At 44.9% G+C, this 16,742-nt stretch overlaps 1 protein-coding gene across 3 annotated transcripts in view; it reads right to left on the bottom strand.

Annotated features, from left to right (window-relative positions):
* The window catches only part of LOC135908581 (uncharacterized), a 38,535-nt gene that overhangs the window by 20,265 nt on the left and 1,528 nt on the right, over window positions 1-16,742 (bottom strand). For all 3 annotated transcript variants that reach the window (XM_065440417.2, XM_065440409.2, XM_065440404.1), the window contains 2 exons: window positions 15,120-15,436; window positions 7,254-7,409 (listed from right to left, as the gene is read on the bottom strand). In XM_065440417.2, the coding sequence (XP_065296489.1) occupies window positions 7,254-7,409; window positions 15,120-15,395 (432 nt within the window). In that variant the 5' untranslated portion in view covers window positions 15,396-15,436. The remainder of the gene's footprint in view (window positions 1-7,253; window positions 7,410-15,119; window positions 15,437-16,742) is intronic.

Genomic DNA, 16,742 nt, shown 5'->3' with positions numbered 1-16,742 from the left:
TTTTTTTTGGAAACACAAAAACCGATTGCCTCTGGTTGGCGATAAGATGAAGATTAGCGGAAGTTTGTCACACGTTTTGCTTTTTCGACAGGCACACAACCACACAGTTTTCTCTAGTGTGCCCACCTATGCACTTTTATTATGCTATGGATGTACATGTTAGTGTAAGAGCAGGAACATTTGAGTCTTGCGAAATATTCTCGTGTGAGAATTTTAGACGCTTGGCTATGTGTATAACAATGCATCAAAATTTTAATTCTTATAAGTTTATTTCCTTTTTTATTGTTGTTATTCATGAATAGGGTACATATACAGTGAAAGCTCGTTAATTCGAACTTCAATAATTCGAATTTATGGATAATTCGAACTGTACGATTTGGTCCGGCCAAGCTCCATAGAAGTCTATGTATAAAAAAGTCCGTTAATTCGAACGCGAGGAGGTTCCCTCACGGATAATTCGAACTACGCTCGCCTGGCACACGGCCAGAGAAACGCGCCTACTGCTTACACACAAGGCTGTATTGCCTCCGAAACGGAGAGAACGGCGAGAGAAGGCAAAATTGGACAAAAATCTAACCGACGCGGGCTCAGCCAGAAGGCAGCGGCGGCTGCCGCCTCTCCGTTCTACGTAAACTCCGAGACTTCTTGCCCGTTGCGAATCTTGGAGGCTTTGCAAATCTTGTACAGCTGCTAATGTTGTGTGGAGATGGCACGGCAAGCTCCAAAACACAGCGAATCAAGTACGTCGCAGCTGCGCTTGCAATCAAGAACCAACGAATCAGGGCCTTCGCCACCTTCACATGTTCAGCGTCTTTGTCTCGGCAGTCTTCATCGGTTGTGCACTTCTGTTTTCAGCTTAGGAGGTATCGGCCGTTGCGATTCATTGTGATGGTGTTAAGCCTCGGCTAACGTTCGTTTCGGTGGACATCGGTGGTGTGGCACAGTCGGACCCAGAGCTTCGACTTGAAGATGGCGTGTGCCCGCGGCACACGCCAAATTTCTGACATGCCCTACTGCTTCCAAATCGCAGTGTACTGTTGCGCTCCTTCACTTTCGTTAGTTCGAACTTTCGTTAATTCGAACTGAAGCGGCTTCCCCTTGCGGTTCGAATTAACGAGCTTTTACTGTATACCAACTCAAAATATTTTTTTCTCACTTTATGGTCACCCTAGAAAAATTGCGGTAAAATTTTTTCGAAGCAAGTCCCAAAGAAGAATTGGAATCTGTGATAGAAAGAATCAACCCTGGGCGGTCGCATATGGCGAAAAAAATCGACCCTCAAAGGTTTAATGGAAACATACCATCTCCCGCGACAATTGCCCCTGTCTGATGGTTAATATGCTTCACCGCGTATCACTGCTGTATTGGGGCGAGCCGACTTTCGGGAACCGACATTATGCAATGCGCCATGCTTTTCGCGCTCCGAAGCCAATGGCGAGAATTACAAAGGCGGAGTCGGCGTCATTGCTAACAGTGGCAAATGGTTTTAATCAAACACGCGGCACCGAACAGCAAGAAGCTTGGTAGTGAAAGTCGAAGTAGCTAGACCGAGCATTGTCGCAGTGTGGCTACAGCTGCCAGCGGATCTGCGTGCAAGAGCGCAGGCTCGAGATTTCAGGCGTTCTTACACATTTGCTCTATGAGGTACATGGCAGTGCCGCGAAGGCGTCCGAATTATTGGGCATGTCTGAAAAATTGGGGTCCGGAAAATCGGTTGTTGGCTGTATAGGACACCTGTCACTAACAGAAGTAATCGGTTATGCGTGCCTGCACATGCCTGCGCACAAATTCCCACCACGGTTTTCCTTTTTTTTTTTTGCACACGGCGTTGAGACGTCTTTCCGAAGCTCTTCCTCTATAGCGGAGTCAGAGGAATGCTGGTCGGAGGCGCCGCCGCATCATTTCGCACACCGCCGAAAGCATTGTCGGAGTGCAGTATATTCGAATTAACCATCACAAATGCTTGCACATTTGAATTACTGAGCATTTTCGCCCATCGAAATATGACGGGACCACAGTGTCAGTTCGAACAAACCAAACTTCGAACTAAGCATATTCGAGTTGACGAGATTCAACTGTATTTAAATACCCAGAACAAGTCCAAATAGAAGTGTTTCAAGATGTATGCGATACATTTTACATATAATTGTTTTCATTGGTGCGTTTGCTTTCGATGCCATATTTACGTGTGCACATTTATGCACACTGTGCCTGTATGGGACGTTCTGGTAGCGAAGACGTAAAATACAGTCATTGGCCGGTGGCCGAGTTTTCAGACTTGCACAATTCCCAAACTTACTTTTGGAACTACCTCCAACACTTAGCCCCTATGTATCACGGCAATAACCAATATTTCAGACACCACACAATGATTCAGACATAAATCACACACGTAATGCTACAAACATGGCAGCCATGTCCTTGGCTAGGCATGAAACCGCAGCTTTGGTTGCCGACTGCCGATGAAGAGGCTTAAAGGTGCCCTCAAACACTTCTCAAGCCACTGTTTTTTGGTCGCAGTTTGCTTGGACTGACGGTTGGAAAAATAGATACAACAAGAATGACAGCGGCAGCAATAGGTGTATGCAGTCCAAAGTTATTCAGCAGAGAAATTTCAAAATATAAGAAATAAATAAATCCCCTCCACTCAAGTTTTGCACTGTCTTCTGTCCCTATTTCTCTCACCCACTGACGTAACCCCTCGCTGTCACTGGCGAGAATCCAAAGGATTTATGTAGTGGAAATTTGCACTTCATGGTTGTCTACATGTTTTATGTTCACGGACTCCAGTTACTATACTTTAATGATGGCACTGTTACCATGGTTCTTTAAAAAGTGCCGTTGTGCACTCAAGCACATTTCATGTTTGCTACTATTGCATGAGCAACCTGGGACAGCACAAAATCTCTTTTTTTCAGTTCAGCTACAGAGGCTTGAAGCTTCTCCAGTTCAGTCATAGTTCAGTGCGCCACTGCAACAACAAAAATGTTGCGGCAACAACGATGCACCGAGGTGAGAAACCTGCAACACGTGAATAGTGTGAACAAGGCAACAAGGCTGCTTATTAGTGTACACAAGGGAGAATGGAAGCTTTTGTGTTCAGAGGCAAGAGGTATATCACCATACCAGAGGCAAAAGAACAGCCAATGCGCCTACCATATTTTGCGACTGTAGTGATATAGTCGCAAAAATGCTCCTTCACCACTTTAAATGAATTATATTTCTCTTGATTCATTTTTCTTTCTTGAATGATTCTTTTCTACGCAAACATTTGCCCACCTGATAAAATTTTCAGTAAAAACAAAGAATAGTCAGGGCCCCCTAAGTCTCACCTAAGCCTCCTATGCTTTCGTTGGCACCCCATGGTCAAAAGTAGCGAAAAACAGTCATTCGGTTCCCCTTACTCTTCTAGCTCAGTGCATAGCAAGGCTCTCAACTTTGGCAGCCTTCATGCCTTGAGGAGAGTGCAAAGGTTCATCGGTCCGCTGCCTCTTCCCAAGTTCCCGAACTGTGTGATGCTTGCAGTTGAAAAGATGTTCCACTTCTGCCGCCATCGCTATGAGTGGCACTGGCCAACACTCCCAAGAGTAGATCTAGTGCACACAGTGGCGTAGCAACAGGGGGGCCGGGGGGCCGTGGGCCCCGGGTGCAAGGGGCCAGCGGGTGGGGGGTGTCATACGCCTGAAGACACCCCTTTTTCTGCCGGCTTGACTGGGCGCAAATGGCAAAGAATGCTCCGGTATCCAGTAGCCCGAGCTCATGTACCCGATGCGTTGCGCCGCAGAATTGTCGGCTGCAGCTCTATCAACACCCCATGAAATAATTGCATGAATGTGTGGGCTAATAAAATGTAATTCCCAAAATGGTCGCTAAACTATTCGTGTTAGCGGAATTTTTCATGTGGGGTGTGCCGTGCGTTCATGCTGGGAGCAGGAGTCGCTGAACAAACGCTCTTGGGTCCCTCTTCCGTTCAAAACGTGCAGCGAAGACGAACAAAGACAGCACTAAGAGGGCGTTCAACGAGCGCGCCCAGCGCTCTCGTTTACAGCGAAGCGTTCATTGAGAGCGACGTTGCATAGGTGCGGCCGTCAAAAGTCGCGAATGGGATTCTCTGGATCGTCTTCAGATTGGGTGCGGCTGAAGAGTTTGGCGGCGTATGACTCGACAGGCTGTATATAGTCGCGGCTGCCGCGATGTCCAGCTCGCTTTTACTTCCCCTCTCCCGCTCGCTCCGAGAAGCCGCTGCGAAACCTGCCGTTATGTTTCACGCTTTCCTTCTTACCCTCGAAAGTTTCAGAAAACTGTTGTTGTTGTGTGACTTCATGTCATAAGTACACTGTCTGTGTCAGCTGCACAGAACTGAAAAAAAAAAAACACGTGAATTTTGTAAGGATATTTCCGGATATTCTATGAAGTTATGTGACTGTGATTACTAGGAACTCGGTAGCGTGAAAAATATGGCAGGTAAGTAATAACCATATCCTTAATAATCCCCTAATTAGTACTTATAGAGGAAGCACTTCAATTCCAGAATTGAGGATTCAAATTCATATTATTAACTCAACAAAAACTTCTTAAACAAAATCGTTTTGGGTGCTACAACCTACAGTACTTTGGCACTGCGGGCGGCGCCCAGTATGGCAGTAGCGAAAGAAATAGGAAATAGTGGACCAGTGAGGTTGATCCCGCAACCCTCTCCATTGCGAGTGCAGACCAACAGGTTTCGCTGGCACGGGCTTCATCGAGGTTCTTTTTTTTTTATGGTGACGCCAAGAATCGACGCGAAGCGTGCTCTATTCTGTTCCCACTCTTTTGGTGGTACCGCAGCTAGGATAATCACGTTCGTCCGTATAACAGCAAATAAAAACAAGGCTTTATTGATCACAATAAAGAGAAGGCGTAATTGTCATAACATTGGCGCCCAGCAGCAGGGAGGCAGGTGGCGTTTTCTGTTTTCCTAATATGGTGGGGAGATCAGCGTCACTGAAACAATTTAATTTTTGTTTTCGTTCAGGGCTGCCCACAGCCAAAATACTGCGGGCCATAGTACCTACGACGATTTTTGTGAAGTTGTTGTTGGGCAAGATATGAATGTCGGCCTTCAATTTTGCAAATGCAATGTTGCCGCTAAAATTGGTAATTAAAACTTTATAAATTTTTTTTTTACTAGTGACGTGAGCCGTATTTGCCACGAAGCTGCATTTGTTTTGGTTGCCAAGCCTTACAGTCTGACAGAAGATGTGCACATGCGAAGTTATCAGTGCAGCACACTGTGTTATTTGGCGCAGAAAAAAACAGCGTGTATTGGCCTCGAGTTCCGCCACTGGAAAAGCTGGCGCCACCGTCGACGTGACGTGTTGTTAAGGATCACGTACGTGGACATAGCAGCCGTGTCGGCTGCTTCGGGAGCGCCGAAGCAAGCTGAAAAGGAAAGTTTAAGTTCCCTCGTACACTGCAGTCCTCATTTATTGGCGGGATTTTCCCGCTTCGAGTGTCTCCTTTACAACGATTGAAAGCACTACAATAGGTAGTGGCTACCTTTGAAGGTGCTACTACCTTCAAAGGTAGCCACTACTGCTCGGTGCCGCAGTGCCGGAGGTATGCAACGGAGCCCGGGTGTCAGCCTTATTCATACATAGCCGCAGGACAAGAAGCTGCGTGAAGCTTCGCTCGCGTAACATAAAACCAGCAAAAAGTCATCGGCTACAACTCGGGTATGCAGCAAGCACAGACGCGAGGAAGATTTCTGCTTCGGCGCCGGGTCTGCAGTGTTTGAAAAATGAGCACTGAGATGCTTGCCCGAGTCCGCTGCCCGACTAAGGTCAGGACGGTTTTGTCTATGAACTTGTCGATGCTATAGATACTGGCAACTTCACTGGAGTGGAAAGGGAGCGGTAAGAAGCACATTAAAAAAAAGCATGGCATATAGTCATGTTTGTGTCATGAATTAATGCACTGGATTACGAAAAAAAAAGCAGTGGGAAATCACACGCTGAGAACACCGATAAACATATAGTGCGACGCAACTCGAGAAATAATATTGAAACGTCCAAGAATTTAGAAAAAAAAAAAGATTGAATCGTCGCGACGTCCAGCACATCAGTCCCCGTAGGCGTCGAAGTCTCTACAGTGAAATTATTTTTGAACAGCTCTGATAGCGTCCACGCAACATTGGTTGCTTGTATACTGTCAAATGCTCACATTCTGCAGCTTAAAGCTCATGGCACGGTGCAAAAACGCGCACGCGGCAAAAACGAAACAGTGCGCGGACAAGCATGCAGACACGCAGTTGGTCGCTGCACTGAGGCTTCATTGTATTACGCTCCATTTAGATATACAAAAACTATAAGAACATATTTCACATAGTTTGGTCTCGGCGTTTGCCTGCCTTTCACGCAAGAAGCCAGGTCGGGAGACTAAATCGCGGTGACCGCGCACAGTGGCGTCCACTGTACAAATTCGGTAAAGAGATAGCGTCTGTAAACGATTCTGTGCTTTCAGTTTGCCCGAAATTATTATTCAGGCTGTAAAAAACTTCTCTCGTTTCAAAAGTACTTACAGAAACTTTTGTGAGAGCACCCAGGTGGTGTTTTCAGTGAGCGCTGACAGCAAAACCTATTAGGAGCGTGCCGCGTGATCCCTCATACTACGCCAGCGAGGCGCTTTCGATAGATGGCAACTCCGTAACTCCTCGCCGCCAATACCTGCTGCATTCGCGACCTCTGGGAAAGAAAGCGAAGGAGAGGGGGACCTTGGGGACGTGCGCGGTGTCCAAGGCGGCTGTACTGGTGCTGAAACCAGGAAATTGTCGATATCCTCGCCTTTCTCGACGACACCCGAGGGGGGGGGGGGTTGGCGGGGGTGACAGAAGACCTAAGGGCCCCGGGTGCCAGACGACCTAGCTATGCCACTGAGTGCACATACACATATATAGTAAACCCAAGAAAGTGTACGGCAGGACAGCCACTGGGCAGCATAGCTGAAGGGAAATGCACCGCATGTATTGTGTGCAAGATGTGGGTTCGGCTCCCATCAGCGACAAGTTGTCTTCTCACCCACTTTTCCCTTTTCCTCATTGATTCTACATTTCAGTTTAACAAAAGAAAGACAGTTAACTACCCCCTATGCTTTTTCTCAGGCTATGATAATCAAAATCCTGACAAAAAAAATAGAGTCCCTCAGTTTTCCTTATTCTTTTTGCTAATTATGACCGGGAAGCTACAGCCAGTTAGTACAGCAGGCCCTGCACATACCTTCAGAAAAGGCAAGTTTGGGTTGGGGTAGGCTGCACGAGCCTTGCGACAGCGCACTGCTCGCCCACGGGCTTCCCAGCATCGGCGCACAAAGCGGCCTATGTAAGGCGCCACTGGACGGCTGGCATCAAAGTCTTCCTCTGTCCACTGGTTCTCCTGCATAGATGTCGGCACTTTTTCAGCACCTCAAAGGGCGCGTTGATTCAGTACTCGTGTTCTACAACATCGATGGCAGCCATTTCGTCAGCGCTGGAGGAGCGCGTTTATTGCGGTCTTTGTTTTCTTCTACATAAAGGCAGCACTTTGTAGCCGTTCAAAGACCACGTTTTTGGCATCGAGCACTTTTTTTGCCTTTTGGCAAATGTGAGACGATGGCGTCTGCAGTGCTGGTGGCAATGACAAGTACATGCCTATATATGGCATTATGAAGAAGTAAAATGTTATTTTCATGCTTAGAACCCGAAACAAATTGACTAAGAATGCTTTAGAAGGATTTTCGATGGAGTAAGGTTTGAAGATTAGCATTCATAAAAAGACAGAAAGCAATATAAAGGTCACTTTTGGTCAAAATAAAACACTTAAGCAGTTAATCAACGAGCACTATGTAAATGCCACGTGCTGCAATAAGCCATAAACTCACTAAGCTATAGCAGACAATGCCCACACACTTAGCACAAAGAACAATCGGAGCACTGCGGTGGCAGGAAAGGCAGCAGGCCGCCTACTCACCATGAGCAAAGCAGGAGTTGGTAACATTGGTAAAAAATGGCATTTCTGGTAAATTATAAAAGGGCAATCTACTAATACAGGGGAAATTATTTTTCTCTTTAGTGTCTCTTGAACACTGCAAATAAGATGGTGCCTTGCGAAGCTCAAGGTTCCATTTCGCCTATAGCCTTGCACCCTGCAGAAAGGCTCGCTTGTTAGAACGCTTAACAATCTCTACTTATCTGGAGACGTGTATGCTACAGGAGACGTGGCCAATCTGCTACAATTAATGCATGTGGCTCCATCTGGTCTTGTCTGGCCCATTGCTGCATTGGCTGTTGAAGAAAGGCCACTCAGCACTCTAGGAATGTCTTATCAGACCCTACAGACACAACAAGGTACTCTACCACAGCTACACAGGTCACAGATGCCACTTTGTCAATGAACACATCCCATCAGCATTTAAACAGTTAGTTACCATTAATTACACCTGTTACATCTTGCATTACCTATGTATAACCCTATGTAAGTGCAGTGCAATATGTAAGTTTTGTGTTCACATTTTGTAGCCTAACATCCTTTTGGTTGCTTCCATACTACTTCTTGTGATACATACACTGCGGCAATTTTCTGAATATGTTTCCAAATACTGAAGAACTGCTTTCACAGTTACAGCTGCTAGAAATTAATTGCTAGAGATAACACAGATTCTAAGTAAATATGGATAAATTCCTTTCATGGCGATTAGAGTAAGTCAAAATTTGTTCTATGAGTAGCAGGTATGAAACACCATAAGGTAATGGGTTAAGGCAGGGTTGCGCAGCTCAAACCCAGCGAGGGCCAAAACAAACTTCTCTGGTAGCCACATGGGCCGCAATTTTATAGGGACAGGTTGCATCTTTTGCTAGCAGAAAGGCAGACTGTTTAGTGTTATTCGGTGGAAGCATATAGGGCAAGCGCATGCTAGATTCAATTGTAGACGCTGCACCCAGGGGCGTAGCCAGGGGGGGGGGCTTATGGGGCTTCAGCCCCCCCCGAAATTTTTTCGTGCTGTCCATGCACCGCCGACCAAAGCGACCCCCGGCGCCGGAAATCACTCTGGATTTTGTCTAGAATGTCTTTTTGACTAGGGTGGTTGCTTGGGCTAGTTGATAATTCATGATCAAAAATAACGTACAGCGCAAAGGACAAGGACAGTGATAGACGACATACACAGCGCTGTGTATGTCGTCTATCGCTGTCCTTGTCCTTTTGCGCTGTACGTTATTTTTGGTCTTTTTGACGCTCGAAAAGACATTTAACCGCGAAGATTGCGAACTCGGGCTGGATTTCGTGGCAACGCCCATACACCGGCAGTCACATAACGCCAAGCAGTCCCATTCGAGCACATTGTTTCAAAGGTGCTTTGATGGTGAGCGGGCTCGCCGCGGCATCTCACTGAGGCCACGGAATCTATGGAGCGCATGGATATCAATTGTGGAACTTTATGGGTATAAAGCTCATAAGCTCTTGATGTGAAACGTGCATTGACATTTCCAAAGTTGTGCTTTAAATTTTCAATTGCGGAACTTTGTGTGTTTAATGTTGTTATAAACATTTGACGCCAAAGGTCCATTGACTTAGTCTTACATCGGTACATACAACGAGACAAGCCAAATCAACACACTAGCAGACGAGTTGACAAAGCACGCAGCGAGGTCCAATGAGGCGATGTGTTGGGGTGGTTCATTTGTGCCGTCATGTCACATAAAAAAATATCAACACTTTTTTAACCTACGCCAGAACAACCATGTCAAGACACTAAAGCCAGCCAAAGTAACTACGTTCTTATTTATTTTTTCTACTTTGACTTTTATTCGCCGAGAACACATTGCGCCTCTTCAATTTTTTTTGTTCTCGCTACCCTACCCGCGGGCTGCCAGAGCGAGCCAGAGCGCATATGTTTTTCTCGTACGGCCCCGACCACCGCGCGGTGCACTTCGGTGGGCGTTCGGTTTGCTCTGGCCGAGTGGATTTTCACCTGACAGAGTTTTGGAAGCTTTCTGGCTAGCAGACGAGAAAAAAAATGGTCACTCGCCGCCATCACTGTGGGGACTCGAAGGATTGCACCGCGTTCCTTGAGCAGAACCTTTCCGGAAAGTCTTGTTTCGCCGGTGTAGGATACTGAGCAATATGCGTATGGTTCTCAGTGGGCCAATCGTCTCATGTTTTCTTCGGCATTAATTCTGTAGCCCCATTAGGTGCCCGATGTAGGCATTCGATTCTGGCCAACATACTTTCCTATGCATTTTTTTTTTCCATTTCGGTGCCTCCGCCCCACAGAAAAAAAAATACAATGTTGCGGCGCAGCGAATTGTCGCATGGTGAAAGTTCGATTTTGATACTTCTTTTGCGGAAAGTAATGGGCGACGGGACGCTTCAGTTGCCGGATACGTTTATTATATTACTGCGAAAGCAATTATATGGACACTCCAGGCGCATTCCTGCCGTCGCCGTCGCCCTCATGTTTCGTATAAAGTCCAAGGGTGATAAAATCGTGACCACGCGCTGCATGCTGTATGTGCGAGTGAAAGCGTAGGGTGGAATGGGTGAGCTGACGATGGTGGCTCAGTCTTGTGTGTGCAAAGGAGAAAAGCGGGGAGCAAGCGCGCCGCCTTCCGTCGCGCGCAATACATCGGGGGAGTGGATGGAATGGGGGCGGAATCTAGGATTCTGTGAATCTATGATTGTGCAACATGTTTATTTGCCTTGTTTGACGCATTACATACAGTTACTTTTTCTTACATACATAGACTCATTGGAGACATACGTATACTTAAATATCTTGTTGCGATGTTTTGTGTATACATGCAGTGAACTATGTTTCCAGTGACACTTTTTTGTCTTTTATCAAGCCGTATTTTGACATTTGTATATCCTATTGTATCTTTGCATTTCTAATGTATGAGGGCGAGTCAAATGAAAGTGCGCCTACCCTAACCGCGCAATAATGGTTCGGTTCATTATCTGCGAGGCATGCGCGTAGGAGAACGGCATGTTTCATTTAAAAAAGTGACGCGCAGGTGTGAAGATATATGTTCTTTAATGCTCTCATACACTGGGTTGAATATGGTTGCGTCACATAATGGACACTTCAAAAGTTGAACAGCTCGGTGTCGCGAAGTTTTTGACAGCTAAAGGTGTTTCCGAAACAGAAATTAATCGCCTTATGGCTGCCGTTTACGTTGAACACGGCATTTGATTGACCACTGTGAAGCGTTGGAGCAAACGGTTTAAAGGACGTTGTAAAGACATTCCAAGACCGGGCTAAAACCATCGTGCAATCACCCCCCATACAATTTCAAAGGTTCGTGAGCTCATGAAACAAGAACGGACGATAAGCATCGATGAACTGGCAGACCGTCTGAAACATCAGTCACGGTTCGGTTCACGCCTTAATTCATGAGCTTCTCCGTTATCGGCTCTTTGGTGCCCAATGGATGCCCAAGATTTTGATCCATAGCGAGAAGACGGAGAAGTTTCGCGCTGCCTTGACTCATCTGATCGGGTATCACAATGAGGATGACGACTTCATGTTTGCAATTGTGATCGGGGACAACCCTTGGTGCCACTACTACGGGCCTGAAACACGACGGCAAAGCTTACAGTGGAAACATTCGAATTTACCACGCCCAAAGAACGCAAAGGCCATCATTTCCGCTGGAAAGGTGTTGTTGACTTTTCTTTCGGTCGTCAGGGTCCATTACTGATAGAATTTGCTAAATCTTGAGAGGCTATCAATTGTTTCCGATATTGTGAAACGCCAGAATGGCAGTGTGTCGCAATCAAGAACGAACAACGTGGAAAACTGATGAATGGGGTCATCTTGTTCCACGATAATGCCTGTCCCCACGTCGCTTACGTGGTTAATACAAAACTGGCAAATTTCAAGTGGGAAACGCTGCAGCATCCGCCGTACAGCTCAGACCTGTCACCTTGCCACTTCTACATTTTTGGGCAACCGAAAAAACAGCTCAAGGGAACCAGATACAGACTTTTTGAAGCAGCAACCCAAGGAGTTTTATAAGACGGGAACACCGCGACTGGTTAGTCAATGGGACAAATGTCTAAGTTCTCATGAAGACTACTTTTAAAAGAAGTACCCCGTTGTTGGATCACATTCATTTGACTTGTCCTCGTATATCTTGCAGAATTCCTGCTTTTTATACGTGCCCTCTGTTGCGACTGATTTCGGTGCAATTACTCACGATACACGACCGGTGACAGCTGCTTCTGCGTAATACAATAAAACAAATTACAGCGTCATTGAGATTTTTCACTGGCCATTGCATATATACAAGAATGTAAGCACGGTTCTTGAATGAAAAAGTTTCATTAACATATTTGTCCTCAACTTGTTCAGTTCATTGCCTTTTAATTTTTCATATCAGTGGCATGCACTGCTTTCCTGGTTTCGAACTGATATAGTTCTAAAGTTCGTGTGATATTTTCTTTACTTAAATAGACAAAAATATGGAAGCATTGATATCAGTTATTTCGGGCAATATTTTTGGCACATACGAGTATATTCTTTTATGAAAAAATACGTATTTTATTGTTTTGACTGTGCGTAGCGTTCAAGAATTCGTTTGCAGCATCTTTGGCAATGACAATGCAGTTATTCATGGATTTGATCCCTTGACAAATTGTTTAAGAGGGAGCTTTAGCTTGGGCCCAATCCGACGCGGCCTATTCAAATACTTGTAAAACGCAGAAACCCTTTTCTTAGATAATCCTGCTAATCGCTTTTATTGAAATTCGTTGCATTTGAGAGAAAAAGTTAAATCCTAGTTCTGTTGGAAACACAACTTCGATTCAGGGCCTGAATGTTGTTTAAAATATTTTGAAAAATTCGAAAGTTTGAAAATATAGAAGCACGACGTTTACAAACTAATAGCTATGCATGAATAACAGACATTGTGGTTCTGTAAACGGCATCTATTATAACAGTCAAAGCGAACAAGTTTGCTATGTCAATTTGTATCTTACGTGAATTGGTTACGTTGTGTACAAGGGTTCTGCACAAGCCGTATTTCCGCAATACTAAACTTTTTTGAGATTCATGTGTGACATATCCATTTTGTCCGCTGTAGATGTACTATTAGATGCAATTCACAGAATTGTGATATCATTTTTCATTGTTGAGGCACGGAGTTTTAAACTTGATAGCTTCGTTTTCTGAAAATTTTTGATTTGGCCAATTTTTAATAAATAATTGACCACCTAAATAAAAAATTTGAAACCAGTAGTCACTAGAATTAAACTTTTTCTTTTAAATGCAACAACAAAATTTCTGGCTACGCCACTGGCCCCATGTGTGTGTATATATATATATATATATATATACACACACACACACATGGGGCCAGTGGCGTAGCCCCCCCCGAACAAAATTTCTGGCTACGCCACTGGCTGCACCAATAGCACGGTCTTGGTGTGGGCAACTTTTTCATTGATTGCGCGCCTGATCTACTCCGGACAAGGGCTACTACGACACCACACCCTTCTTTTTTCAGGTTCATTTCGTGCCCTCTGTTTGGCGTCAACATCGGCGTTTTCCTCGTAATTGCCGCACCAGTACACTATCAATGTCTAAACTCGACTGCAGTCCACATGCGGTGCGCAGGCCCTATGCTGAGCAGCCCTGGGTTAAAGATTTCATAAATCCCGAGGATCATGATTGCCGACCCTTGACAGGCTGTACTGTGCTGATGAAGACGAGGTAAATGTAGTGGACTAAATGGGTTGGTGAACCTCCTTTTTGGCCATGCCAAGGGTTTGCCAATATGATGCCTGCAATGTCATCTGTGCGAGCTGTTTATTGGTGCCAATGCATAGGCAAATTTATTTAGTATTACACACTGCACACTAAACTGGTCCAAGCAAGACGGACAGCAAAGATTAAAGAAATCTGCATTTTAGAGAAAACATGGTGGCAAGAGAAAGAAAAAAGAACTATCAGACAAAACTGATCAGCATCTATTCATACAGTGTGTCAGAATGTTCAGTTAGGTCATTTCAATCGTATAGAGAAGGTGACAAGAAGGGAAACTTACAAATATTAGTTCTGGCAATATATGGGGTTAGCAAGTGAAGTGTAGTGTAGGTTTTATAGACAATGGGGAAAGGTACAATGTGTGACCAAGAGCCAATTCGCAATGAAAGCAGGCTCAAAAAGTTCAAAACGACGTCTTGTTCTTCTCAATTCAAGTAGTTCAGTGTTTTTAGTATTGATGGGTTCAATACGAGAATCAGTTTGCTTAAATTGAGAACAGACAGGCCTGACATTTTCTCGCTGAATCCTTTAGAGTTTGATTTTAAGTTTAGTTAAGGAAGTAGTAGACGGATGTAAATAACCTCATAAGCAGTACCACCCAAGTAAATTTTTCTTTTCTCTTCCTCCGCTGGGTTCTTCTTCCATGGTGTTTTCGTTCCTTCTCAGCTTTTCCTAGGCCACTGCACTATTCTCTGCTTCGCTATTCGGGGACTAAAGATGCTGGATGTCAATAATTTGGACTGAATTTAACTGCAGACAGACATTAGCGGTTACACTGAGTATACAGTAAACAAGGAAAGCGAGTTCACATTAATGAATTCGGCTGAGAAAAGGCCTCGGGGCAGTTCGTCGCTGCGATCAGGCACCTGACGAGATCGTTCCGTTGTCTCTCAAGTCCCAGACCACACTGCCCGCTCAGCTGCGCACATTCTTGCCCCCAGCCACGGGACCATGTGTCTGGACTGCATAACTCGCACCGACGGTGGCTGCCACTCGAACCACCCCAGCTGCCCGCGCAGCCTCGGCCTAACCCAAACACTCCCTTCTCCAGATGCCGCTACAGCAGCATGCTGCACAATTTATGGCGCTCACCAGAACCAGTACGCAAGAACCCCTGCCACTCCCTTTTTTCCCCGAACACTGTCCAGCCACCGCTTTCTCAAGGCAGGCATTCTCTGGAAGCGGCCCAGGCGGAAGCCAACAGCACAACATTGCAATGCAACAGATACCCAAACACAGAGTGAACCCCAGAGAAGATGAGCAAGCACATACTTTAACAAAACAAAAAGAATGCATACATGAGTTTAACCAAGGCGAACATTCACAACGACCTTACAACCCACCTGGGAATCTTCAGGGAAGTCGCCGCCACCTCCCTCATCATAGTCATCGGCAAAGAAGTCGTGCAGGAACTCCGACCCAAAGGAGGCCGACGAGGACGATGCTGCCCCCACTCCGGCTGGTGGCTGCTGGTGCTGTAGCGCCTGACTGTTTTCAAGGACACGGTGCAACAGTGGCCGCAGTGTCTCCATCTTCTGAGACAGTACGAGCAGCGATGACTCCAGGGCTTCCAGGCGGGTCTCCGTTGACGGAGAAGCAGCACGACGTTGCGCTGACATGGCAGTTCTTTTCTGTCCTCTCAAAGTTTGGGTGCCTTAAACTACAAAATAGGAAATGCAAAAATGCTTCGTAAATGACACAAGAGTGTGCATTAACTGGCAGAACACCCAGCAGCATCACTTTACATAAAGCTGACCCTTAAATTCCAAGCCTGCAGCAAGTTACTGTAGTTGGACTTTATACCTAAAGTCCTTCGTTTTCGGGTTGTTTTTTTTTAATTCGGAACGTTAAAATTGCCTGTTAATTTTAAGAAGGAAGACCAGGGTAGAATCTTGGTATTTGTTGTCTTGTAGCCCAAAGTCAACAATATTCCCGGTAAATTTCCCAAACCGTTATCAAAGTTAAAAGTATCCTTTAGACAAATGTTTCATTTAAAATATCAAGATTACTCACAGGAATATATTGGATTTCTTTTTTAAACAATATGGAATTTTTGAAAATTGCCTGTGGCAGGCAGCACAATTTCAGTACTTCAGCTGGATTACTTGAAAAGGTGGAATTTATTTGCATGAGAAACTGAAGTGCATATTAGACTAATTAACAAAAATTCCTTATTCAACTTTTTATTTGATTACCTTGTGAAACATATTCCTATTTGCAGATTGCATCTAGTGAGTTCGCAAGGTATAGTAACTTGGAACCAATTTTCAGGATGACAGCAGTTTCAAGATATTTATTCCCTAAGTGTGCAACAAAATGAATGGGCATTCCAGTTACTTTTGTGTTTCGACGCTTAAAACAGCGGTTTGTTAAAAAAGTAAGTAGAATACAATACTCAATTTTTACCGCAAGTTTCACAGTGCATATCTCAAAACACGTGCTATCCTTAGTATTCATTCAAAGTGGATATGCCTTGAAAACTCACATGCTACACTCGCTAAATGCAATTTGTGCCATAAAATATTTTTAAAAACTAGTAAATTCTTGTTAAATATTTTATTGTGCATTTCAATTTCTCGTGCAAGTAATGTCCACCTATAGGTAATCAAACTTGAGGACTACAATTACATCATCTGCCACAGGCAATGCTTTAAAATTCTGTGTGATATAAAAAAAACACGCCATATACTGACAAGGAGAGTTCCTCACAGCTTATGTGGAAAACTTTCTTATGTGAATCTTTGTAGGAAGGCATCATTTGCCCTTTTTAAACAAACCTCAAACAAAAACAAATAGGAGGTACGCTTGGCACTCTTGCTCAATTTGTTCTCTGCACTTTTTTAATGAAAGAAAACCACACAGGCATGCTTTGGAAAAGGTGGGTTGCTTGTAATTACAAGCCCCTGTTAACGTACGTTATCCTTTGCATTTTGAGCGTTGTGTCAGTCATAGACATGTCAGGGCTT

Source organism: Dermacentor albipictus, chromosome 1, assembly GCF_038994185.2.
Source record: "Dermacentor albipictus isolate Rhodes 1998 colony chromosome 1, USDA_Dalb.pri_finalv2, whole genome shotgun sequence".
Taxonomy (NCBI): domain Eukaryota; kingdom Metazoa; phylum Arthropoda; class Arachnida; order Ixodida; family Ixodidae; genus Dermacentor; species Dermacentor albipictus.
The sequence above is the reverse complement of the archived record's forward strand: the minus strand, read 5'-3'. Positions and strand labels throughout refer to the sequence as shown.